Genomic DNA, 26,076 nt, shown 5'->3' with positions numbered 1-26,076 from the left:
ATGTTGGGGATTGCAGAGTTTTTTATAGTTCTAGTAGTATGTCTCCTGATTTTACAGTTCCTAAAGCTGCAATGGATGTGTACTCAGCTACCTCCAGGACCAGTTCCCCTTCCCATCATCGGGAATTTGTGGCTGCTGGACTTCAAACTTCGTCGAGAAACTCTCACTAAGGTATTTATTTATCATTACGTTTGAAAATCACTCTGAATCTATTTTAACTGAAAATGTACATTGCATAGGAAGACTATAAACTTGGAATTTTTTTTAAACCTCAAGCTTGATTATCAGCCAATCTCAAAGAATCCAAGGACCCTTCATTATTAACAATATTTCTGAGTAATAAACACCATAATTGCTTTACTCCTTGTTATTTTCTTTCTCTTTTGGGTACAGTAACATCCATGCATAACATTACCGTGAGCACTGCCAGTAGCATGATATTCCATTGACAGTTTGATTCTCTATTTCTCTGTTGATATCTAACCCTGTAAACCACCTCTATTGGAACTTCTTTGCCCAACACCAATGTCACTGGAACAACTCCAGGCCACAAGTGGTCAGATCTCCTTTAAAAGACCAAACATATACTCTAAACTGACTCTTATTTTCTTATTTGTACAGCAAAAAGATTTATTGTCTGCAATGAACAGATTATTACTAAAATAAAGCAGGAAAATTTGATTGCTGTTATGTTCACAGCATGATTCTTTTACAAACCAATTAAAACTATCAAAAAAGTAAGGAACTTGCTTCAAACTAGTCTAAGGAAAAACACAAGCATGGCCTGAGGAAAGACAATAGGGAAAAATAAGAAAAATCACATGGAAGCTATAGGAAAGAATGCAGAAACGTTTCTTTCCTTTCCTCAGAAGTTAGAGGCAAGAAAATACAGTAATTTTGGTTCATTAATAAGATAAACAAAGAAACTCTGGGATTTTGCCTGCGTTCATTTGTTCTTTGATTCCAAGCCGACAGAGAAGACCCCTGTTTCTCTTTCTGTGAAATTTTCAGAGGTGGTCTTCTGAAAGATGTCCTTAGTGTCTGCTCCATAAAGTACTATTATCTTCTGTTCCCAAAGCACATTAGACCAGAAGGCTAAATTTTTCTGAAACCTGTAATTCAATTCAAAGTCAAACAGGTTTATAGTTACAACTACTGAAAATTCTTAAAATTAGTATTTAAGTGTATGCATTCCCTGGTTTATATTTATTAATTTACTGTTACTAATTCTTCAGTTAACCAACATCTATGGAAATATCTACACATTGTGGATGGGACAGACCCCTATGGTTGTGCTAAACGGATACAGAGCAGTAAAGGACGGCATTGTCACCCATTCAGAGGAAGTTTCCGGAAGACCTCTCACCCCGTTCTACAGGGATATGATGGGCGAGAAAGGTACAAGATGTTACACAATACCAAAATATGAACAAGATGTAAAGAAGATGCTTTCCTATATATATATATACACACACACATACATGAGTTACTACTGTACAAGTACATAACTGGGTTTACATAGCAAAAAGGTTCCATGCAGAGCTGTAGCATATTAAGAAAAGGAAAAACAAAACATTTCTCCTTACAAAGCATACTACTGACTTTTTTTTCTTCCCAATAGATTCAAAGGAATATCTGCCTAGAGGAGTTGCCCTTCAGCTGTATCACTTTGTCTCTGTTTAGCCCACACCCAGGGCTAAACAATAACCAGTTGTTCTATCACCCAATCTCCCCTCCCCAACTGAGAAAGGGAATTGGGAAAAGGAGGGAGACTCGTGGGTTGAAATTTAAACAGATTTAATAAGATAACAAAACCAATATCGATACTAATACAAAAGACACAAAATTATACTTAACTCAGAGTGGAGGCAAGTCCCTCCAGGGATAGTAACCATTGAGAAGAGAAAAGGAGAAAAAGAGAGAGGAGAGCAGAGCAAAAAGCCACCCCATCCCCAGCAGCTTTTCCATTTGTAGTGAACACGACATTAATGTTACAGAACACACCTGTGGGCCAGCCGGGGGCAGCTGCCCTGGCTTCCACTGCTAATGGCCTTGATCACCATCCCACAGCTGCCCACAAACTGAAACAAAATGTAACAGAAAAGTGATTCTATAAATTTTATCCCTGCAAAACCAGGGCAGACTTCTAAAACAGAAGACTGTTCATGTAGAAGACATCTATAGACAAAGCTGTTCTGTCCTTACCACAACCCACTACCACTCAGTTTCCAGGGTCACATTTATAAGCAGCTATATATCTGGGAGTCATAAAAACCTCAGTTAGAGACCAAAAGTCAGTATGTGAAATCACAGTATCTTCTTTGTTAGTGAAATAAAACCTAATCTAAATCAATTTTTGCCTCCTGCAGTGAAAGGATTTCCCTTCCCAGCAATGAAATAAGTGTTTTGGTGTTCTTCAGGTATTTTTCTGACAAGTGGGCACACCTGGAAGCAACAGAGACGCTTTGGCATGACAATTTTAAGAAGCCTGGCACTCAGTAAGAACAATTTGGAGCATCAAATTCAAACAGAGGCCTGTCACCTTGTGGACATCTTTGCAAACACAAAAGGTAAATTCACTAGAAGAAGAACACTTAGAGCTTTTTCTGAAAGATAGCAGATGAGGGGAGTAAAAGTTTCACAATAAATTTTTACAAGTAATATAGATTTTTTTATATTAGTGGGACTTTTACTGCTTCTTAATTGCATTCTTTGCAAAAAATGTTTTGTCTGCACAGCAGGCAATATAAAATTGTTTTTTGAAATAAGGATAGTAAAAAAATGTTTATTATCAACACAATCTTGGGGACAGCTGGTAACAATTCTTACATTCAAGGAGTACAGAAAAACCCTGCGTTCTTCTCCATAAAATACACAATTTGTGACCTGCTGCAAGTCGTTCTAGGACAGCAGGCCTTTAGGATTTGGCAGAGAAAGAACTCCAACACAAGGAATGTATCATTCAGTTGTCCAGCACAACTTCTTTTTAAGGTTTGGACAAATAGAAACCAACAGAATTTTAGCAAGATGCCAAAATAAAGCAATTAAATATAAATATTCTCAACAGCCAAATCCCTCACCCACATTGTGTTCCATACTGATGTGAAAACACAGAGAGGTTGCCTAAGGTCTCCCTCCAGCTCTCCTTGCACTAGACACAGCAAAACGGCCCATCTCTTCTGAGAGCAACGTATTCACAGATCTTTAAAATGAAAGAGATGAACAAACCATTGACTCTGAGTCCCTGTACAGTCCAAATCTTTACCTTCCATGCAATCCTTCCTCCATTTTAAACTCAATACTTCCATTTGCTCTTTCCAAGAAGGACTGCAAGCATTGGGCTGAAGTCAGAGATGCATAACCCACCATTTTCCATAGTAGTATAATTCAAAGGTTGTCCTTGCCATTGAAATGTGTACTTAATTTAATTTTTTCTGGATTTAACCCTTTTGAATGGGAGCTGTTTTCCATCCCATTATGTGACTTTTGCTTTTTCAGTCTATGGGAAAAAAAAAATATAGTTGAATTGTTAAAATGTACTTGAAAACCAAACAGAGACAAGTCATTTTAACATGACTAAGAAATTAAAACTTTTAAATTTTTTTTTCTGTTTTTTGGGGGGGATTGTTTGCTTTGTTTTTTAATTGCCAAACTTAAACATTTGCCTCCAGATTTGAAGGCGTATGTTCTAATTAATTGCTTGTGTTTTCACACAACCCAGACCACAAGTCAAAGAAAGGAAAAGAGACCTAATGTTTGTCTTCTCAAAACCGATAATCACTGTATTTTACAAGAGTAAAAAGCAGACTGAAAACAAAGATTCCCTACACTTACAATCCACACAGTTAATTTGTATTAAACAAGAGTTTACTTGTGTGAAATTTATCTAAAAGTAGTCTGATCTACTATTATTTTTACCATTTAAAAAAAAATGTCATCTTCCTCATTTTTCTCACTGTAGTCTATTCAAAAATATTCATGGTACCTCCTATATTCACAGGCAAATCTTTCGACCCTCACACTTTCGTTGTCCATGCTATTGCAAATATAATTTGTGCTGTTGTTTTTGGTCATCGCTTCTCCAGCAAGGATGAATCTTTCAGCAAGCTTATCAAAGCTGTCTATTTTGTGATCTACTTTCAAGCTACTATCTGGGGCAGGGTAAGAATCTAATTTCCTTGTTCTTATTCCTTAAAGTGCATTTGCACTTCACAAATCAAAACAAATTAAAAGTCAGTTACTATTATTCCCAGACACTTCCATACCATTATTCTGTGAGCCATCGTGCAGTAATAAATTAAAACATACCTTGTATATGTCATTACTGCCTTATATTCCTTCTTTATGTCATTTTGGTCAGCTGATGGGGATGGAGAAGTCTGCACTTGCCAATAGATTCTTAATCACAGGCCACAAACAAAACAAAGGCTCTGCCAGCAGTCTTGGAGACTGAAGTCCATTCATAAAACATACACAATACAAAAAAATAACAATAATTCTTTTTCCCCTCAACAAATACACATGCAAGTTTCTCCTGCAGTAGAGCCTTTTAAGACTGAGAGATCAAGCCAGCTTCTATACCTTTTCAGTCTTCAACTTATGTATTAAGGATAGAAAATGTGGTTATTGAATATTGACAACTTGATCATAACAATTTCGATTGCTGCATATTACTAATATGCTCATTAACAAATACCAGACAAGTTTTCCTCAATGCCAATTCACTTGGGAAGACAATGTAAAGGTTTCGTAATGCCTCTTAGAATAATTTACATTGGAAGGGACTGCTGCCATGTCAGCTAATCCAACTCTTGTCTGGTCAAGTCTTGAAGTCTCCAAGGATGGAGATTTCACAGAGACTCTCTGGGAAACCTGTTCTCAGTATTTCATCTGACTTGTGTCTATTGCCTCTCATCCTAATTAGGAGCCTGTGTGTTCCAGTGACTTCAGAGTTATCAGGAAATCAGACTTGGGTTCTCAATTTAAAAGAGCTCATGCTTCTTCCTATTTGTCTAAAAATCACAGATGTACGATGCTTTCCCATGGCTTATGCACCATCTCCCAGGACCTCATCAGAAGGTGTTTGCATACAATGACTTCATGCACAATTTAGTTATGAAGGAGGTCCAGACTCACGAGAGACAGAACAAAGGTGACCCACAGGATCTCACTGACTTCTACCTAGCTCAAATAAGAAAAGTAAGTATCTTTTTATCACACTATCCCCTCCTTGGCCTCAATGCCTACTACAAATACTTTTTGCTCAAGTAACTGCTACAGAATTTTTATATGCATACTTTGTTTAGCACTGAAGATTTTTGTTTTGGTGGGCTGTTCACTGTTTGTTGTCACCAAACAATGACAATTTCTACCTGACTGATATGACTGAAATTATCCACTTCATAGTCGTCTTGTGAATATACCCTACAGACCAAAGATGACCCTACTTCTACGTTTAATAAAGACAATATGGTTCAGACTGTGGTTGATCTTTTGCTGGGAGGGACGGAAACAACAAGTACCACCCTTCTCTGGGCACTGCTCTATATGGTACAATACCCAGAAATACAAGGTGAGCAAAAGTATTGTCCGAGAGAACTATGTTCAACATTACATCATAATGAACATCATTAAAAGTGTAAGTATTAGCTCAATCACTTGCAACACATCAAAATAACCCTTAACAATTACTATGAATAGCGGGACATCAACAAATGAGATCTAGAAAATGAAAGTTTAATAAATGAAACAAACATGTGCTTTCCCCACCAGTTCACTTAAGAAGCAACACTACCAGAAATTAGTAGCAGCCACTGTTTTATCTCACTGGAAGGGGACAGCAAAGACAGAATAACAAGCTAAAGACATTTCATATGCAGCCTAGTCTCTTCCTAACCTTCAAAGTGGAAAAGCTTTAAAAAGATACCTGGTCTGATGTGTATTTATAAACATAACAGAAATTACACCTGTAATTTCAAATTTTAATCCTTTTTTCTTGAAACGCCTAACTGTATTATCCTCACCACCAAGTGGGATGTGTCTTAAATGAGAGATCATCTTGTGCTTTGGGGATATGCACTTTCTGAAACCAACATAACAGTCAAACCACATGCCAGCACATTTCATAGCAATACAATTTTTTTTTCCCCCCAGTCCTGGACCATACTTGTACAGAAATCTGCTGGAAAAAAGGGAAAAAAAGTTAAAATATTTTTGTGTCCCTGCAGAAAAGGTTCAAAGAGAGATAGACGCTGTTCTGGAACCCTCCCATCTCATCAGCTATGAAGACCGAAAAAAACTGCCATATACAAATGCTGTGATTCACGAGGCTTTGCGGTACAGCAATGTTACTTCTGTTGGGGTCCCTCGACAATGCATGAGGAATACAACTTTGCTGGGTTTTCACATTAAAAAGGTACAGAGTATACTTCCATGTTTCTTAAAGCTTTGAGCTATTAATATTTAGTATTTATATGACATTAGCTTCTACAATTCCTAACTTTGCATAGAGACCATGTGGTAGCATGTCACAGACATAAAACAAAGCTGAGTGCTCTGAACCAGGGCTAAGTCTACATTAGCAGATGCAAAAGCAACCTTCGGAAAAGGCTAACAGCACAAGTAGCAAATGTAAGCAAAACAGAAGTCTTTCTTCCCACTAGTCAAATATGGATGACGTCTGGGCATCAAAACAGAACATGTGTTTTAAGGAATGACGAAGAAATTCTGATTCTGCCCCTTTACTCCGCTCTCGTGAGACCCCACCTGGAGTACTGCGTTCAGCTCTGGGGCCCCCAACATAAGAAGGACACAGAGCTGCTGGAGCGAGTCCAGAGGAGCGCCACAAAGATGATCAGAGGGCTGGAGCACCTCTCCTATGAAGACAGGCTGAGAGAGTTGGGGCTCTTCAGCCTGGAGAAGGCTCCAGGAAGACCTCATAGCAGCCTTCCAGTACCTGAAGGGGGCCTACAGGAAAGCGGGAGAGGGGCTCTTTACAAGGGCAAGTAGTGACAGGACGAGGGGGAATGGTTTTAAACTAAAAGAGGGTAGATTTAGATTAGATATTAGGAAGAAATTATTTACTGTGAGGGTGGTGAGACACTGGAACAGGTTGCCCAGAGAAGTTGTGGCTGCCCCCTCTCTCTGGCAGTGTTTAAAGCCAGGTTGGATGAGGCTTTGAGCAACCTGGTCTAGAGAAAAGGTGTCCCTGCCTGTGGCAGGGGGGTTGGAACTGGATGATCTTTAAGGTCCCTTGCAACCCAAGCCATCCTATGATTCTATGAAATGAGACTTGATGAATGTCAAGCCAGCCAACTTTCACACATAAGGGAGTAGCCTGGAGCAACCTATAGTCATCCCTGACAAAACACACACACAAAAAGCACATGCTTAAGATTATGGCAGCTCAGTACAGTGAGAGATCTGACAGTCACATTGGCATGACATAAATGTCCCAAATATATTAAGCACAAAACTGATGTCATAGAACTGAAAGATCCATTGAAGGGTGCAAAAAGGAAGGTGTTACGATATTAGTCTGGCAAGGATGTAAAACCATCCAAGATCCACTCAGCTTAGACATGAAGATGCTTCAGTCCTGACAGAAGATAACTTAGACAAAGGCAAACATGCAATATGTTATGACAAACAGAAGATACAAGAGTATGTTATGCCTGGATGTGCACAGGAAAAGACTGAGTTGAACCAAACGCTGGGCTGCAGGCACAGGATGACATTATCTATTAGAGAGAAGGAAGGTCAACAAAAATAATCAATCATACATGGAAAACAATCTCTGCTTCTTCTTGCAGGGCACACTTGTATTGCCAAATCTGCACTCTGTTGTGTATGACTCTGAGCACTGGGAGACCCCTTGGAAGTTCAACCCAAATCATTTCCTTGATGTGGATGGCAATTTTGTGAAAAAAGAGGCATTCTTACCTTTCTCAGCAGGTAAGCCCTGATGTTTGAATATTCCTGTTCTCAGTGTCTTGCAGCAAGGCTAAAAACACTATTTCTAAATTCTAAGATTTTAAAAACATGCTTTTATAAAAACGTATTTAACACAAAGATTTAAAGTCAGGTGTTCTACTGTAAGAGCCACAAATATTGTCTTGCAGCTTATACTTTTCATACATTCAAACAAAGGATGAGTATGGCTAAGAGACGTAATGCTATCTCCTCGATATACGTATGGTTCCTACTATAAGGGTATCCAAGCTCCTTAGTCCATAAAGTATTAAATCCTGGTAACACCCTCAAAACAAAAAATCGATTTATTCTCACCTTACAAACAGGAAACCCAAAGATAAAAGTAATATGATTTGTCAAAATAAACAAAGAAAATCTGTGATAAAGCAGGAAACCAAACCTCTTGTCTCCCAAATCCTACAGTAACAGCCCAGCACCACGTTCTCTTGTATCTCCAGAAAACAAGCAAAATCCAGTCTTTTCAGCAGAATATTACTAGGCAACCAAAAAAAATTTCTGACTTTTCAAAAGCATATTACAATGTACAACTTCACCTAATTTACAATGCAAAATGCAGCAACTGAAAGATACGGAAGAAGAAAAAAAAAAAAAAAAGAGTGAAAAGTAGTATAAAATGTAACTCAGAGCTTCTCTGGACTACCAGTTTCTCCAATAAACAGATTATGAAGAAAAGCAGCACAAAAGAGGAAGCTGGCATTACTTACTGAAAATTAAAATATAAAAAATAAACAATAAAAACACTGGAAAACAGCTGAGCTTTTTTATGTTACTGTGACAGATTATACTATTATACATTTGTAGATAAAAAGCAAATGGTATACTAAGTAATATACCAAGCAGTCAGATTAAACATAGTAAATCCAGATTTTAAATTAAGCCATTTGCCCAAATTGCCTGTAAATCCTAAGATCATATTTGCAAAAATGGGTACTTAGCATCTTACCTCCTTTACTCACCAAATGTTCACTAGTTTACATGAATCAAGACAACTAATTTAGGTTACCATTTCAACCCAGGCATAGGAAGTTTTCTTTTTTAACTTGCTTTGGTTGTTTTCTGTTTATATAATCTGAGTATTTATATATCCTGAATAGATACCTTTTTTCAGTCTGGAATATATAGATATCCTGAAACATACTGTGAAAACAACACGACAAAATGAGTTGCCAAGTCTATACATCACTGCACACGCCTACCTTTCATTCCCTTAGCTTATACAACTGCTCCTGGACAGTGTTAGAGATAGTGGGCTACAAGGACCCAATATAGCCTTCTTCATTTCTGTTCAAGAAAGCCTGATTACATCCCTCAGAATTGCATCCCACAGTGCTCCAGTCCTCCCTCCTCAACAACCAAAGATAAGACTCTGACGTATATGAAGCCTTTTCAAATCTGGCTTAACTGAGAAGCAATTCATGGTTCTCACAGAACAAGAAGCAAAAATGGAAAGGGAGAACCTCATACGTGGTCCAGAGGAAAAAAAAAAAAAAAACACACACACCAAAACAAAACCCATACCGAACATTTTACATGAGACACACAGTTTCTCAGTTAAATAAATGTTTTCCCCCCCACCTCCAAAGGCATCTTCTGTCCATATAGAAGGAAACAGGAAATAATTATCTTACATTAACAGAATTTATGGAACTCAGTAGTTTTGTTTGAAGTTCTTTTTCAGAACTTAACTTTAGACAACTAACTCTTTCCCTTTCTTCTGCAGGGCACCGTGTATGTTTGGGGGAACAGATGGCACGAGCTGAACTGTTCATCTTCTTTACCAACCTCCTTCGGGCATTCACATTCCAGCTCCCTGAGGGAGTAAAGGAAATCAATTTGGAGTACATTTTGGGTGCAATACTGCAGCCACATCCATATAAATTCTGTGCTATTCCACGATAGTCTGCAACATACTACAATGCAGAGGGACTGCAACCAGTCAATAATTGCAGATATTTTAAAAACACATATCACTCTCTCAATTGTATTCAAATGTAGGTAGCTCAGTATACATATCAACATAGAGTAGTTTTATTTAGGAGGTCTGACCTCATATCATTGAACTTTTTGCAATTAAAATAAGTGTACTTGCCAAAGCTCATATAATTGCATCTCAGGCGTATACAAGTACACAATAATAAGTTACAAAAAAAAAAAAAAAAAAAAAAAAAAAATGTATTTTCACACTCATGGTAGCAATGAAATAGATGTAGGATTTTAGAGAAGTGATCTGTATCAAGCAGTTTCCTGCATATGTGCTTAGTCAGGCACCACACTCTTAAAATGGCACAAGTGTTCTGATGCAGCAAGGATGCTTGAATAAAAAAAATTTCTTCAGTGTGCTGTTACTCCTCTGCGTTCACAGGTCTTCTTTTACATCCTTTTGCAGAAGGTAAGGATATCCACACTCCTCATCCTTTCACACTCCCATAAACCATTATGTATTGTAGTATAAACTTCACACATTGATAAGCGATTGCAGAATGAAGCCTCTTATAATCATAGTGCATTTAGAAATCCTTACACCTTTTTGCTTTACTTCCTCAGTATCTGATTCCTATATTACCACAACTCTCGGATCCAGGTGCTTCCATGAACCTTTCCTTCTTCTGTTTAGAAACATTATTACATCATCCAATAACTTCCTATTTGAAGGGAAAGGAACGGCCTTTCAAGAAATTAAGAAAATAAATGAAGATGCCAACATTTGTTAAAATAGGCACAGTAGAGATTTATTACTCACAGTGTTTTCTTCTGCTGTCCCATCATTCCACAACAGATGTGGAAAGTTTTGATCACTTAAAATTCAGCTGCAAGCATCCTAGATGCTTTCAATCTTCAAAGTTCAACAGGAACAAGCACAAATTATGGCAGGATGTAATTAAAAGTGGAAGTAGAATACTACATATTTCTTGGACGTAAAACTAATGGCAGACTTGATTATCCTCTGAAATATTTGCAATTATTCCCTTCCATTTGGTGAAGACCTGAGGGCTGTAACACACTGTAAAGCTTGCCACTGCAGAACAGATGCAGACTTGACATCATTGACAGTTTTCACCTTTTTAATAAAAGACATTTTAAAACTTTCAACATTACTCCATTTTATTGAGGAAAATATAACATCTAAAAAATCTGCCTTGAATAAGAAATACTTTCAAACATAAATTAAGAAAAATCTCTTAAACTTTGTATTTCTTACAGTGAGGGCAGATCTTGCATAAAACACATTCTTACAGATTTACAAAAGCAGTCTGACATGATAGTTCATAAACAAAAGTTTTCAAGTCTTATCTTCTTCCTTTCTGGTGTCCATTAAAGAAAAACTCACCAAAAAAAAAGTCCTTCTTTTCAACCCACCATTTGCATCATTTGACAAAGGGCCCATGATAAAGTGCTCAGCAGCATGACTGGCAGTGTAGGATACAAGCTTGGACTTTCTCTACTCCAGTGTATTTTGACAGTTCTTGAGGTATGTCCTACCTGAAAAAAAGACTCCAGTTTCTTTCCTCTATGTTTACCTCTTTGGTCTCCTGAAGTTATTCTGTAAGCTTGATTATTTTTTTCCCCCAAATATTATTTCATTATGCACATTTTTCTAGTTTTCTTCCAAAACTGTAACTTCAGTTAAAACATGCACATATTCTTCAACTGTATTTTTGAAGAACTGAGGTACATTATGATTTGCTGTACAATGCTGGTTCTAAAAAACATGGTAAGAGCAAATATTCAGAGTTACATGATTAAGGAGGTATTTTTACAAAGAAGTCGTCACAGGCCTGACAGTTGGTTCCAGTGAAAAACAGCTGGGCTAAAAGTATCTTCTTGTTATTCCATTTAAAACTGAAAACTGCAAGAGGTGAGGCATTCCTTGGCTTTCCGATGTTTCTTGAAATGACAGTGTGAGAATTCTAGACTACCTTGTCATCACAGTTGTAAATGAAATCTATAAGAAAATGAACAATGCAGGAAAAAAAAAAAGCTATTTCATTAGTTAACTTTTTTGCCAAGAAAGAGAAGAAATTCATAAGGAATCAAAGTAAAGCAGAGAAAAGATTTACAAATTAAGCACAAAATGCAAGCTTTTCGTGTGAAATACCTTAAAAAAAACTAAAACTCATAAATCCCATCACTTCAGCAATTAGAAAACACATAGACAAACTTTTAGAAAAACACTGACATCCATCTCTGCTGTGACGCACCCCTTAGAAATCAAGGGCCCAACTTCTCAGTAAGGCAGACTGCCTAGGTCCTTCAGAGGTTAAACCCCTGAAAGCACTAAATGATTTTAAGTTCAGTCTTCAGAAAAACCTATGCTGTTGAAGATGAGATTAAACTTTTAACTGCCATTTCCAAATTCTTCAGGTTTGCAAGTCCTGAAGAATCTAAACTGTCCCCTTGATGTCAGGAAGCACCCTTTGCCCAAGTCCAACTGTTTTCATGGAATATTACAAGAAACATATCTTTGAATATATTCCTTCTGTAATAAAGGCCTTGCAACGTTTTGTTTCCAAAACAACAGCAATAAGGGACTTCATTACATACTTCAGCTCCTAAATATTAAAATAACAAGCACCATGAGGAAAGTACATACAGGTCTTTGCCCATTTTTGCGAAGCACACAAAATCCATACTGTTTGTGTGGTTTTAAGGACAAAATGTAATCATTGGTCAACATGACCTACATTAAGAAAATTAGTAAACCAGATCTAATCTTGAGTGAAGAGTTTTCCCCCAAGATTTTTGCTTTGTTTTTATTAAAACCTCAAAGGGAAAGAGCCAAGTATCTAGATGGTCTTGTTCTCAACTAATAAGCAGAGTATTATCAAGGGCACGCTTTGACCCGTCAACCAAATCAGGTATCTTTAAACAATTGTTAAAATAATACATTCAAAGTTCTCCTCTCCACATAGTAAAAGTACCATAAGTATTAGGTACTCAGTATTCACATCCAGCCCTTCAGTATTGCTTCATTAGATATGCATGTAAAACACAATACCAAAATATTAAATAGGTGGCATTAATCAGAATGGCTCGCACACCAAGAAGGATTATGATGGTAGAAGACTATGGGCTGGCAGTAAGGAAACAAATAAAAAACTAAACTCTAGTGTCGTGAAAGCTCATCTTTGGATTGCCTGTTTGCTTTTCTTCTTTTTGCCCTATTTTCTTAAGTCTTTACAACATTATAATATTGCTAGAATTTCTAAATCGTAATACGTAGGATCCCAAATTAATATCAAAGCCAATCAGATGGAGGAAGGATACAATATATAATTAAAGCTAGCAGACCTATGGTGACACCAAGAATGAATACATCAAAATATCCAAAGGCATAAAGAGTACAACCACCTACTCATCACTAATAGTCGTATTTCTCACAGATGTTACAGCAGAGGTAAATTCTGGGGAATGACTTGAGGGAGTAAATAATGACTTTATCAAACAGACATACAGAAGCTTCCGTATATCTGAGCAGTGTGAAAAGACAAATTTTGTTAGCTGCTAACAAATGCTGCTTTTTTGTCTGAGAAACAAAAAAAAACACCACCAAAACTTAACCGCTTTACTGATTAATTATCAGTTTGCAGAAAGTAAACCAGAACATTCAAAGTCTGATCCACTAGTACATGACTCTCAATATTAGTTATTAAATAAGCCTCAGTGATGCCTCTGCAACACCTTTAGAACAACTGAAATGAAAAATGTATCACTTACTTCTTGCAATACTTGTCCAAGTGTCTCCCGGCTGTGAATGCGCTTCCTGTTGAAAACCAAAACCACGCTTATTTCTGCACAAAAGCACTGGGGGGAATCTCGTAAACATCAACCATTTATCCCACTTCAAAAGGGGAAGACTGTTATGCTAAGCTTTGTTCCACATCCTTATGAGATCTTGACACAATTTTCTGGACATTTAATGCAATCTTATGGAATCTACAAATTCTGATTCAGAGCTGTTATTCTCATCAGGAGGAACTACCTGCAATAAGGCTTGCAACAGACTGCAGTTTATCAAAGAACAACCCCGTTTATTAAAAAGCTTAGTAAAATTTCAGCATAAATCCTAATATCTGGACATAGCTGATACTCGGTTGCTGTAGTGCCATCTTCTCCAGCACTTGACATGTTATTAAGTAACTGATGCAAGAAGATTACAAATACATTTTTTTAACTCATTCCTCCAACATAGTCAAAGCAGTAAGCAGTGCTTGCAAACATAACAGCAATACAAAGACTTTAAAAAAAAAAATACTATTTTCTATCAAAAGTGAGAACATGTCACTACAGTTATTGTTTCCAAACATCCTTTAACGCACGCACTAAAAATACTACAAATGCAAATAGAAGGCAACATATTTTTACCTGTCTATTTTGGTTGCTATGACCACTGTGAAATCACCTTCTGTACTGGGCAAGTAGGTAGAAGGTATAATTACATAGCTTCCTGCAGGAAGTCTGCAAAGCTGGCTTACTTCCTGTGAATAGCAATGAGGTACACAGCTAACCAGTGGCTCCAAGTGTAGAAAAGAAGTAGTATGTGGTTTCCAGCTGCTGTTAGGCACCTGCAAAAAAGAACGAAAACATGCCTATCTTTTCACAGATTTCAGGCCTCACAAAGTTAATTTCCTGGTAAACCATAATATGGTATGTTCCATATCTATTCTACTCCAAATACTCACTCTTCTGTACAGAGCTACATGAGGTGGATGGGAAGGCTTCCAGAAAACCCAGATGGCATTAACAAGTACAGATAAATCATCCCTACTATATTTGTAGACAGTTTATACAATCCACTACCCACATAGCTCAAAAGGGTTTTCTACTGTCTAACCTCACTCTTCCTTGCTGCAGCCTAATTCCCTTGTTTTTCACCTCACTGATATGGTGACCTGACTACGTCCTTCCTCTTTCTAGTGCCCTTTACTGTACTAAAAATTCATGTTAGACTTTTCACTCTTCTATGGGCATGAAAAATGCCATTCTTTCAATCTTACTTCACATATTGTATATTTGAAGCTACATGATCGCTCCTAACGCTCAACTCCAGAGTCTCCATTTAAGCAACACCTTTTTTGAAGAACGTTTTCTGAAAATAAAGCTAGCTCTCCCTGCAAAACAGCCACCTGGTCAGAAGCTTCCCATCCTACATTTATGCAGCTGATCACTGGCACATACATGTAGAACCTGTATTTGTCCATACCAAATCATATCTTGTTTTGTTTCAGATCATCTGTTCAACACATCAGTCCTTTTGAATCCTAATCTTGCCTGTGGATCCAACACCACTTGTCAATGGACAGGTAAATAACTATTAGAGATGAAGAAAGTAAGTTTTCATGATCAGTTACCAAAACGTCTGGTCCTCAGTCACTGAGACACTGAGAATTCTTTGCAAATCCTCAAAAGGAGGATTCATCATGTCTAAAACTAATTTAGAATGTTGGAAGGATTCAGTGGAACCAATTGTCTGGTTACTATGCTACCTGGATGTAGTTATTCTGTATTTTCCATGGACATTACCTCACATGACCAGTCTGTGTTTCTCCTAGAAGGATCATGTCCCTGGCCAAGCACAAGGAGCACTGAACTAACTGGCAGGCTTACCTTCACACTTGGCAAACGAGAATCAAACTGACCAGAAGTCTTACCTGGAAAATATGGAAACCTATTGGATGACACTTGCTATCTTGGCAGTGCTGACGGAGGGTAACTTTCACACTGCTTTTTCCTGGTCCTGCAGGAATGGAGAGGGGAAAGCAGGGATTGATATGGAAGGAGGGGAAGTTCCTGCTACCTCCAGCACTTTGCCCATTTTTCCAGCATCCATGCAGCTGCACTGTCTCCCATTCACCTGCTGGGAGTTCTTCACAGAGGGCAGCATCTGTGGGTGGCGGTTTTAGCTCACTATTAAACGCAAGAGAGAAAAGAAACTAGATGTATAAAAATCTGTATGATTTCACAAAATCTAGAACACCAGCTCACAAAAATGAACTAGTATTACATAAACTTACATAAATACAAGTCCTCCAAACTTTCAGCACAAAGGAAAAGAGAACTGTACAAGTCTAAGTCGCTAGGTAATTCACAGAACTCCAGAAGAACAACATAGCATATACAAACCATGCACGAAAACCAGATAAGTTTTTGTACATTCATGAAGTAATGCAGCCTGCACATTTTTCCTCCTTACTCTTGTGCTATTTGTCCTATCTGAAAGCGATACAACTGACAGCGACTTCTGGAGCATACGTGGGCACCTCAGTAAGTCCAAAGTATACATTACATTCTTTTTTTATATTCAATATGCCTTTAATCAGAAGTAAAATGGTAGTTTCCTCTGACTTGATCACTGTAATGTTAACCCCTTTTTCGATCCTAGCCCAGCACCTCTTTTCACAGCCATATGAACAAATCAGTATCATTACCAGCTGTGCAGCGTTTGAAATCGTATTTCAACATAACTTGAAACATATCATCTGTCCTTATTTCCAATTTCCCAGTTGCAAACATGTAACAGCTGTTATGTTATTCTGTGATTGTCCATTCTAGACATGTATCCAGGCCAGCACCTCTGTTTCAGTCTGAGGAAGTGTTATACTTAACAGCAGTACCAGAAATTTTATCCCATCACTGGAAGTCCAACATGCTGTACAGATGAAATATGCCCAGAAACCAAACATATTGCCAGTAAGAAGTACACAACTTGGACCCATACAGCAATGTTAGCCTCACAGTTTTGCAGAGCTTTATCTGGTCTAAAACTTGATGCCATCTTGTTTCCAAATTCCACAGAGTGAATGATTAATGCATGTTCTGGCTTTGTAGCGTGATTTGCCAGCTTCTCTCCAAGAAGACATGAGTTGATAGTGTACAACCAGAATATAAAAAAATTTGAACCACTTTTAAACATGTTGCCAACGGTATGTTTTGCCTCTGTATATAGCTTACCTGGCGCAAGCTGCTAGACAACCTCAGATTTTTTCAGGTTTATTGGAAGAAGGTACAACTTTGCTGACTCCACACAACTACTCATCATCATGTCTTCTTAAGTAATTAATTCAAGGCTATGGTCACCAACACAGAATTGCTCATGAAAAATTGACTTTTAAGTGCTGAGATAGCTATGCAGTCAGCTATAGCTACAAAAATTAAAAGTCATCAGAAGCTATGGGACTGACACTGCTGATCTTTCCTGTTGGATAAGCAAGCATTTTTACACTGAAAGAAATAATTGTTCCAAGTCTATTATAAAAGTCTATTTTGTGTCACAAGTTATGAGGAAGGATCACCTAGAACACAATATGCAGTGATCCAAGAATTTTATCAGAATTCTGCTAAACTTCTTGAGGCCTTCACAAGTTCAGCTGTATTGTCAGTGTTGAATGCTTTAATTCAAAAAAGAATTCTTCATTCAGCTAAAGAAGACACTGTAAACATTGGTGCTATTTTCCACACCTGTCCTGAAAAGATGCGCTATGAACACTACGTCATCTGAGTCCACTGCTGACCCTCTATTTGCATTTAAGCTGTACTGCTCACTAATAACAATGTTATACGTCAGACAATCTGTTAGTATGTGTTTTCCAGCATACATGATAATATACTGCTCTCCTTTTCTGTCACCAATTGCAATAATAACAGCTGCTTTTAACTTCTGTGGTACATCTTCATTGTTCCATACATTAAGAAAGAACTTCCACATATTGAGAAACACGTTCTGCAGAAACCTATTCAGTTCTTTTACAAAATATACACTTTCTCAAAACACTAGGCTGCAGTTTAGAGTCAAGATGCTACTCATCTGACTGATATTTTAACAAGAGGTGGTAGTTGCAGCTTCATGGAAAGAAACAAGGATATAGAACACTACTTACATAAATTTAAAGACAAAACAATGCCGCTACTTGGTACTCTGCACAACCCTTCAAAAACATTTACACTTAGTGCTACATATATTTGTTTATGACGACTATAAGAAATTTTCTGTTTTGTTTTAAACCTACCTGAGAGAGATCCTTCCCGTTGAAAATACACGAAGCAAGAAATTCCCTACTGCACCTTTCAGAAAAGTGCTGGGAACAAGAAGATAAAACCCAGGCGAAAGGTCACAGCATACATGCACTTCTCTATCATAGGAATGGCAGATGGTACCTACAACTGGAGGAGCAGAGAGGGTCTTTGGAAGGTTAAATCGTTTCTTCTCCACCTAGAACAGATGCATAATGATGTGTGGTGTTTTAGGAAAAATGAGGAGTTTTTAATAAAACTAAAAATGATCAAATATTGTTTAAAATATTCTTAAACATGCATACGTTTACAAAAGGAAACAAGTAAGGAGGAGAATATCAGCAGATAAGCTGAACATCAAAGAGGAGTAGGAAGAGTTAATATTCAGGAGGAGTAAATTTAGGAGTAGCCATCAAATAAGCAGCCTGAAATGTCATGTACTAGTTTGGAACAGTTCCAAAAGCTCTGCCTCTTGGCACTCAATTGTAAGAAGAAAGTACTAGTCCACTAATAGTTTGTACAGACAGTTAACTGCATTGTGAGATCAACAGGATCATTCTAACGTAAATCAGAGATGTAAAACGTGTGAACAGTTTTATCATATCACTGCCGTAGGAAATGAACGATTTTACTCAGATGTTTCAGTAATGCTTTAAAACTTCTACTAGTAAAAAGAAAAATGTCACTCCCCATATTACCTTCCAGACATGCAATCCCACAGCCTGATAATTCTTCCCCTGTATGCCTTCAGTCAAAGATAGATTCTCCTCTGCTAAATGAGTCAAATTTTTAATTCTTCCGGCCCAGTCAGTACTGTATTTCCTATGTTTCTGCAGCAGAGCAATGCACACCTCACTCTTTTCACAGACTCTCAGCCAGAACTTAGGGTTGGTAGGGAAGCTGCTGTTGTTACGGCAGCCACCTGCAGACTGGCCTCTCACCCAGGATCCAAAAAGATTCTGCGAGTGATACAGCACTTTCTCTAACAAAATAAGAAAAACACGGTGTGGATTTCAGACACCAGAGGATACTTAATTCTATACAACAGATACACAGCAGAGATCCCCCAGCCCAAGAAAAACATGCTGTCGTAGCCCTAACTCTTTCTCCAAGCAGATATTAGTGACCAACATGTCGACAGGCATGAGAATTGAGTGTCACAACTGGTAATGGCAGATTGATAACACGATTTTTACAAGAAGAAACTGTTTCTAGAAATCTGAAGTTTATCTCCCATCAAAAAAAAAAAAAAAAAAAAAAAATCCACCACACAAGGCTGTCCAGAACAACAGCCTTCTAGACAGAAAACACTGATGTCTCAAGAAACTAGCACATAACTAGATCTCAGAGAAATATCAAGGACTCCTCTAAAAGATCTTCAATTTCCTCTTGTCCTTCTATTCTTTCCAGCAGAGACAGAAAAGGCCTACGATCCAAAGGAGAGGGAAAGACTGAGAAATTATGGTCTAGTTGCATCCACTTGCAATTCAGATCAGTCTTTCCTATTGACATAACATTATTTGTATGAAAAAGTTGTTTTCTCATACCATACCTGTATAGAGGCTCTGAAGTTGTCCTTCCTCATTGACTGGAAAGCTCATGATAACCTCATCAAATTCCCTGAAAAATTCCTCTTCATCAACCCAGAATTCTCCCTCTTGGATCTGTGAGAGCAGTTCTGAGGCGACTACTGGATCTAGCTGGCTCCATCCTTGACCCCTGCACATAAGACAAAAGTTAACATTTAGTTCTTTGGCCAATAAAGTTCTGTAACAATGTTCTGTCAAATATCCCATGGAGCAGGACAATAAGAGGAGGTTTCTTTATCTTATTGTCAAATCGTTGCATTGAATATTTCTGTGTACATGTAGCTAGTCAGTGAGAGAGATAACAGAAATTATGAATCACAACATATCAAAGAAAACTTAGAAACAACCTAACACCAGCATACTTCTAGGTGAAATAGCTACTTTGCTTACAACACACAGTACAGTCCAAAGTGTGAGAGCAAAATAAAGATTCTAACAGTTGTTAAAAATAGTGACGAAAAAGTAAAACGAGCTGCACAGTGACTTCTGAAAGAATTTTAATGCTGTATAGTGAACATAAAAACACTGTCTATATGAAGCAGCTGGTTATCCTCATGAATCTGCTGGCTAAGTCATGATAAACCAAGTAATTAAACACCTCATTAGGTAGGGTCCATTAAAAGCTAGTACTTTCAACATTTTTTATTGTTTCACTAACAACAAAGAACAGTTCTGCACTTGAATAAAACAGGGCTCTTAGGCCACTCAATGACACGCTATCCTCTTGCAACTACATGGTAACTTACTGTTTGGCAAAGAAACTACAAGAAACCAAATATATAACCAAAACTCTGCCAAAAGCAAAACACATCAACTTAAGTCTCAATTGATGTGATTAAGCCATCTTTTTAACTCAAGGGAAAAAAACCTATTTCTCTAAAATGTTTATTAACATGATCATATTGTTACCATATTTTAATGCTGAAAGCTTGCTCCTTGGGTCAAGAACTGCATGTTCTTTTGTACAGTCTAAATATGCTAACTCTTTTCAAAATAAGCTAGTAGGGTCTGCCCTTTCATTCTTGTTACTTTGCTATATGAACTGTTAAACATATTTCTGCATTTCCTTTAAAACAGATCTCTTTTTTTGTATCTACTTTATATCTACTCTGCTTTGTATCTACTTGATTCCAGCTTCTTCTACTCATATTAATGTACAGAAATGAGAGCACAAAAGCAAAAAACATAAGCATCCTTCCTTCTGCTATATTTTGTTTTATACATACTCCTTTGCTTGTCTTCTGCAACTAAGATCGAATGAGAACAGTCAAGTAAAGCTGAGTGACTGTAAGTCACAAACATCTTATGAGCAAAGATACTTAGATCGATTGCAGAACAAAAAAAAAGCACCACAAAAATCAGAGACAGAAAACAAACCAACATCTTAAGTTTATCTCTACGAAAAGATACGATGCTTTGATAAACAAAAAAAAAAAAACTGTTAATAAAAATATTTAGATTACCAGAACTAACAGATCAAAATGACTAGCCTTGAACCAATGAGCTACGTGACTACTGAACTCTCCAAAGGATTGCATACGAACTGAAGTCTCCCTCTGCCACTATAGCCTATCAGCAATATTTGCTTATGCAATACATAGATAGGCTTTGTGCTTCAGCATTTTCACAAATGATTTTTCCAAATGAAAATAAACCTACTCACCCCTCACACCAGGGACCTCTCCAGCACCGCCTCCCCCAAGGATTTCGTATTCGTAGTAGGAAGATTTCCTTGCCTGACACTTCAGACAGATTCAACATGTCTATCACAATAAAGGCATGAAATTCTCCTAGTTCACTTGCACCTGAATAGAAAGAAAAAATATTTGAAAGTAAACAGAAGAACCTGCTCCATATTTTACAATGAATGACATTAAACTATCCTGTGAAAGAAGGCAATTTTGAGATAAAAGAAAATGGTTTTAAATCAGTATAAAAATAGCATAAAAAACCCAAACAGTTCATTTTAGTCGTGACTATATAGAAATAAAATAAATAAAAATTTTGAAGCGTATTAATTCACTCCTTGATCTCAAACATCTACAAATTTTCGGTGCCAAAATTCATTTGGATTTTTAAGGTTGTTTTTATGTGCTTTTTCAGGGGATAGGGGGGTATGCATTTGTTTATGAGAACTGACCATATTAACAACTAATATAAAAAGCACTCCTCAAAAGCATCCTCCATCCTGAACTCAATAACATCCTTAAATCTCTATTTATCCAAGGTTATATAAAATTGCACCATCAAACTCGTATGGTACTAGAACCAGCACTATGAATTTGCTGGCTGCCTTGTGCTCAGAACCCTGTTAAACAGAGATATTTACTTTAAAAATGTCCAGAATTTTACTATTACCTTGTCTGGAATTGAGGACTGAGCAGCTTATTACACACTGTTCCTTCAGATTCATTAATCTTCTAAACACTGCTTTCTCCAAAACCATGCCAGTCTTCTCTTTCTCCGTGTTTCTTCCAGGGCCTTTCAAGGTCCATCTTTCAGCAATTCCTCCAGTCAGATCAACCAAAGCATCTGCCACCTGTCCTGCCCACAACTGTTCGTAAGATCCATGCACTCTACAAAAAACATGGTTCTCATGTACTTTCAACCCCACCCTATCTCACAATCATGACTGTACCCTACCTCATATCCCCAAGTAGGCAAGAGAAAGCACATACTATTTTATTTATACAGAATACAACACCTAAAGAATACCTAAGCCAGCAGACATTCTACTGGGAAGTTTATTACAATTCATTCCATCCTACATAGAAACCACTCTAGTCTAGCACTAGTCATCTGTACCTTATTATCCATGCACTACATCATCTTTCATGATATACTAACTGCATTCTGTATAAATAAATATACAGAACATTTCTTCCTCTTCAACTATTCTTTGTTCACTCTGCACAACCAACCAGAGTAGCACTTCCTTCAACAATTTCAGTAAATCAAGAGACTACCGTACATGATGCAGCAGATGCAGAAGATAGCAAAAGAAATAAGCCTATAACAGAATGATATGACAAGACAGAATGATAAGACTCTACAGAAAACAAAGAATATTACCTTTCAAACCTACAGAGGAGCTTTAACATGCCATTGCTGGTTCACAACTTCTGCTCAATGTATCTACAGTTGAATAAATTACTTCATACTTTAAGTCTTTTTCTGCCCTCTGCTGGCAACCACACAATCTTTCATCCAAGTTCTTTTGGACATTTGATGTCTACTTTACCAGCGTACTTTGCCTCCAAATTGGTTTGTCCGTCTGGACAGCATTTTGATGGATGTGTCATAAAACATAAGACAGCTGCATTTTCAAACACATTAACAATACGGTTGTTTCTTCTCAAAATAATAAGCTATCAAATTAAGCCAAAGAGCAGTGAAACTCATAAAAACAGAGGCTCAACTAGTACAAACTCACGTAATGTTGTTGCTTTCCATGAAAATATTTGCATGCTTCCTGCTTTTCATTAAGTCCTCAGCTGCCCTCAAATGCTGCACTAGTAAAATATTTCCCTTTAACAAATTAGATGACCAATGGATAGTGACTTAATGAACATCATTTGCATCCTGATAATTCATTGCAGCTCTTGCTTTTCTCTCCCTAAGACTATCTTACCTCATATGCAACTAGAAACACACCTTACAGATATGCAGTTTAAAGAGCAATTTCAGCACAACCCAGTATGTGAAAGCTGGCAGGCGTTGTAGTTTATACTGAATAATACACAGATGTATGCCCAAACCAGTTAGATAAAATAAGTAAGCAGAAGATATACAGGTATGTACCTCCCTTGACTTCCCTCAATAACAGTGTTCACATACTTTGCATAAGCTTTTTCCAACAGTGGAAGCCAAAACAAATCCTCTGTCTGACACTGGGAAAAGCAGAGTTTACCACCAAGGCAAGGCAAACGATCGTCGATGGTCACTTCCACCCAGTGTCCAAACTGCCAGACTCGACAAGTGAAACAGCCTTGATACAACTTATCTGTCCAGCTGGGCTGACCCGGAGGGATTACCTAGACGGCAAAAGCCAAAAATCAAGACAAATAGTGACACTTTGTTGGTAAACAAAACCAGTTTAGATATGCTGAATATCAACCATTTGTCATAATCGCAGAAAAAAATACCACCACAAAAACAGTAAAACTAAGCAAAACTGATACTCACATGGAGGCTTGGGATTCAAGAACAATATACAAATGTAAATTAGGTGAAGAAAACTTCAGAAACATGAAATGAGAAACTTCTCTATACCTTATTCAGTAGGTATTTACTCTTCTGCAAAGCTACACAGGCACACAGGAACCAACAGTCTCCCAAAATCCCTTGTTTCACTTGCACATCCTGCAGATTGTTTGAAAATAACCGAGGAGTAGAACAAATGTCCTAAAATTAAAAGAAGGGGAGTTAAAGCCAAATCCTGCATGACATTCTAACAAAGTCTGTGTTTCAGGGAATGAGGGGGCTCCAGAGACCTCTCACAAAATAAGGGAATTTTTACCTCTGGAACATTTCCTTTTCAGACACAGCCTAAGCAAGCAATAACAAATTACTGCCTTGTGGCTATTTTACAGGTACTTTATGTGAGGTAGATCTAGTTTCACATGAATTTTAGTACACAAGCATCACCATCAGGTGCAACCTTAGCAGAGGCATCAATAAGTGAAAGACAACATAATTTCTCAGCTCCTTGCTAGACATATGATCAACTGTGATAGAATCAATGCCATTCACATTGAACCGCACATCCCAACTTAGCATAAGAGAAAAACCTTTCCTAGGGCAAATAAAAATAGATTACTTGGTAGCAAAATAAGTAGTTTCAAATGCAAAGTCCTGAACACAATCAGATCTGAAAGTGAGTTTTTAAAACAGTTCTTCTCTCACCTGTAAACACTGCAAGAGATGGAAATTAACTGATCAGCCCTCAGTAGTAATCAAGGTGTAAGGTACAAAAGCAGAAAGTTGCACACCGGGCTCCATGAAGTCATTTGTTTGCCAATTCTGTCTGATAACCAACAGCTCTATCACTGTTCTACAGCCATGCCCAGATGCAGGGGAAAAAAACAATACCACTAAAGACAACATACCTTTTTTCTCCATTACATTTCTATAGCCTTTTTTTAACCCCACCACACAAAGGCAGTATCATAAATACTTCACTTTGCATTCTGCAGTATATTCATTTATTCTAGACTTTTTAGGTCTCTTATGGCTTGCTCTGAAACCCAGCTGTAAGTTTAAAAGCAATACAAGTCATACTCAAGTTATAATCTTAAAAAGTTTTCTTTCTTGTTATCAAAGACATTGACAATCACAAAAAAAAGAGCAATATCCTCCTGAAAAATCTTTAAAATCTCTAAAATCCAGTTATGTTCAAGACAGTTACACAAAATATGAAAAAAATCAGGAATGACATAATGCTGGTTTTTAACTTGGTATGCACATTATTTGCATAATGAAACATATTTATAATAAAATATCTGAATTTCTACTAGTGCCATGAAATTCAAGAGTTCTACAACAGATTTTAAATAAAACCTACAAACAGGCAGCCAGATTTAAAACTGTAATTCATATATTGTTAACACTGACATACATTGGTTTTATCACTTCTGTATTTCTAAACAATAAAAACACCCAGAAGCAGTCATTCAATGCTAACTACCATTTACTACCTTAAAGTCCAGTTCTGCTAAAATCACAGTCTTTTATACCTTAAAACTCACCTTAGGTCTCAACCAAGATATTTCGCCTCTGAACTCGGCAAGCGGGGTACAATAATCAAAAAATATAGAGGTATCATTGGCTGGAAACGTGGGGTCTGTGTAAAGGTCTCTTTTCAAGATTAATTGCTTTTTCTCTCCCAGCATTTTCAACACAATCCTAAGCAGTTTTGCCAGCTATTTCCACAACTTTATATTGCCAAGCACCAACCTACAATATAAGTGAGCATTACTCGGGAATCGTAACTGAGGCACAAATAAGGAAGATAGATTTATTTAGGAACAGAAAGCCTCTCACTCTTTCCCCGGAGCACCTTGAACCACGCCATTGCTGGCTTCTTTCAGCACCTCATAGCACCCCAGAGGTTCCCCGCTCTGCTGGAAAAGAGAAGGGGGGTCTCAGAAGAGACCTACACCCAGGAGCCCACTCAGACCCCTTCCCCGCCCCTCTACGCACACCCTCCCCACAAGGCCCCCTCCACCCAAACCCCTTCCCTCACAACCAGCCCCAAGCCCCCCTCCACACACACCTCCTCCTACCCACGAGCCGCCCCCACGCAAACACCCTTCGCCACAACGGGCCTCAACCAGGCCACCTCCGCACACGTCCTCCCCGACTCCCGGCCACCACAAAGGCCCCCTCAGCCATCTCCTCACCGCGGGGCACGCCCCGCCGCCATACCCGGGACGGCCGGTATCGCGGCAACGCCGGACACTCCCTCACCGCCCCTCAGCCTCTTGTC

The 26,076-nt window shown here is 37.9% G+C and overlaps 2 protein-coding genes across 7 annotated transcripts; one reads left to right on the top strand and one right to left on the bottom strand.

Moving 5' to 3' along the window:
• Positions 1–9,891, top strand: LOC137666373 (cytochrome P450 2J2-like). The gene is made up of 9 exons (XM_068406337.1): positions 1–171; positions 1,236–1,398; positions 2,421–2,570; positions 4,001–4,161; positions 5,026–5,199; positions 5,431–5,572; positions 6,228–6,415; positions 7,812–7,953; positions 9,713–9,891. Exons 1-9 carry the CDS (start codon positions 1–3, stop codon positions 9,889–9,891), a joined length of 1,470 nt encoding a protein of 489 aa, XP_068262438.1.
• A 1,185-nt stretch (positions 9,892–11,076) lies between these two features.
• CAPN10 (calpain 10) lies at positions 11,077–26,076 on the bottom strand. Of its 6 annotated transcripts, XM_068406170.1 has the most exons (15): positions 25,991–26,076; positions 25,632–25,708; positions 25,337–25,544; positions 23,862–23,993; positions 23,391–23,623; positions 21,948–22,165; positions 21,253–21,394; positions 19,553–19,719; positions 18,699–18,982; positions 17,997–18,199; positions 15,845–15,897; positions 15,642–15,727; positions 14,356–14,555; positions 13,708–13,753; positions 11,077–11,935 (listed from the first exon to the last, which is right to left on the bottom strand). In XM_068406170.1, the coding sequence occupies exons 3-15, from the start codon at positions 25,478–25,480 to the stop codon at positions 11,906–11,908; spliced, it is 1,938 nt and encodes a 645-aa protein (XP_068262271.1). In that variant the 5' UTR covers positions 25,481–25,544; positions 25,632–25,708; positions 25,991–26,076; the 3' UTR covers positions 11,077–11,905. The 6 variants fall into 6 exon arrangements, with proteins under 6 accessions (XP_068262271.1, XP_068262266.1, XP_068262270.1 ...); XM_068406165.1 differs by having other exon boundaries at positions 15,642–15,897; XM_068406169.1 differs by having other exon boundaries at positions 15,642–15,897; positions 23,427–23,623.

Source organism: Nyctibius grandis, chromosome 8 (assembly GCF_013368605.1).
Source record: "Nyctibius grandis isolate bNycGra1 chromosome 8, bNycGra1.pri, whole genome shotgun sequence".
NCBI classification, from domain to species: Eukaryota; Metazoa; Chordata; class Aves; order Nyctibiiformes; family Nyctibiidae; genus Nyctibius; species Nyctibius grandis.
The sequence above is the reverse complement of the archived record's forward strand: the minus strand, read 5'-3'. Positions and strand labels throughout refer to the sequence as shown.

Coding starts and splice junctions, on each gene's coding strand:
- LOC137666373 (XM_068406337.1), top strand. CDS start 1: ATGTTGGGGATTGCAGAGTTTTTTATAGTTCTAGTAGTATGTCTCCTG. Junction 2,571..4,000: donor CATCTTTGCAAACACAAAAG/GTAAATTCACTA, acceptor CTATATTCACAG/GCAAATCTTTCGACCCTCAC. Junction 6,416..7,811: donor TGGGTTTTCACATTAAAAAG/GTACAGAGTATA, acceptor TTCTTCTTGCAG/GGCACACTTGTATTGCCAAA.
- CAPN10 (XM_068406165.1), bottom strand. CDS start 25,480: ATGCTGGGAGAGAAAAAGCAATTAATCTTGAAAAGAGACCTTTACACA. Junction 18,200..18,698: donor TGGGATTGCATGTCTGGAAG/GTAATATGGGGA, acceptor CATCTGTTCTAG/GTGGAGAAGAAACGATTTAA. Junction 15,898..17,996: donor ACGGGAAGGATCTCTCTCAG/GTAGGTTTAAAA, acceptor TGCGTTTAATAG/TGAGCTAAAACCGCCACCCA.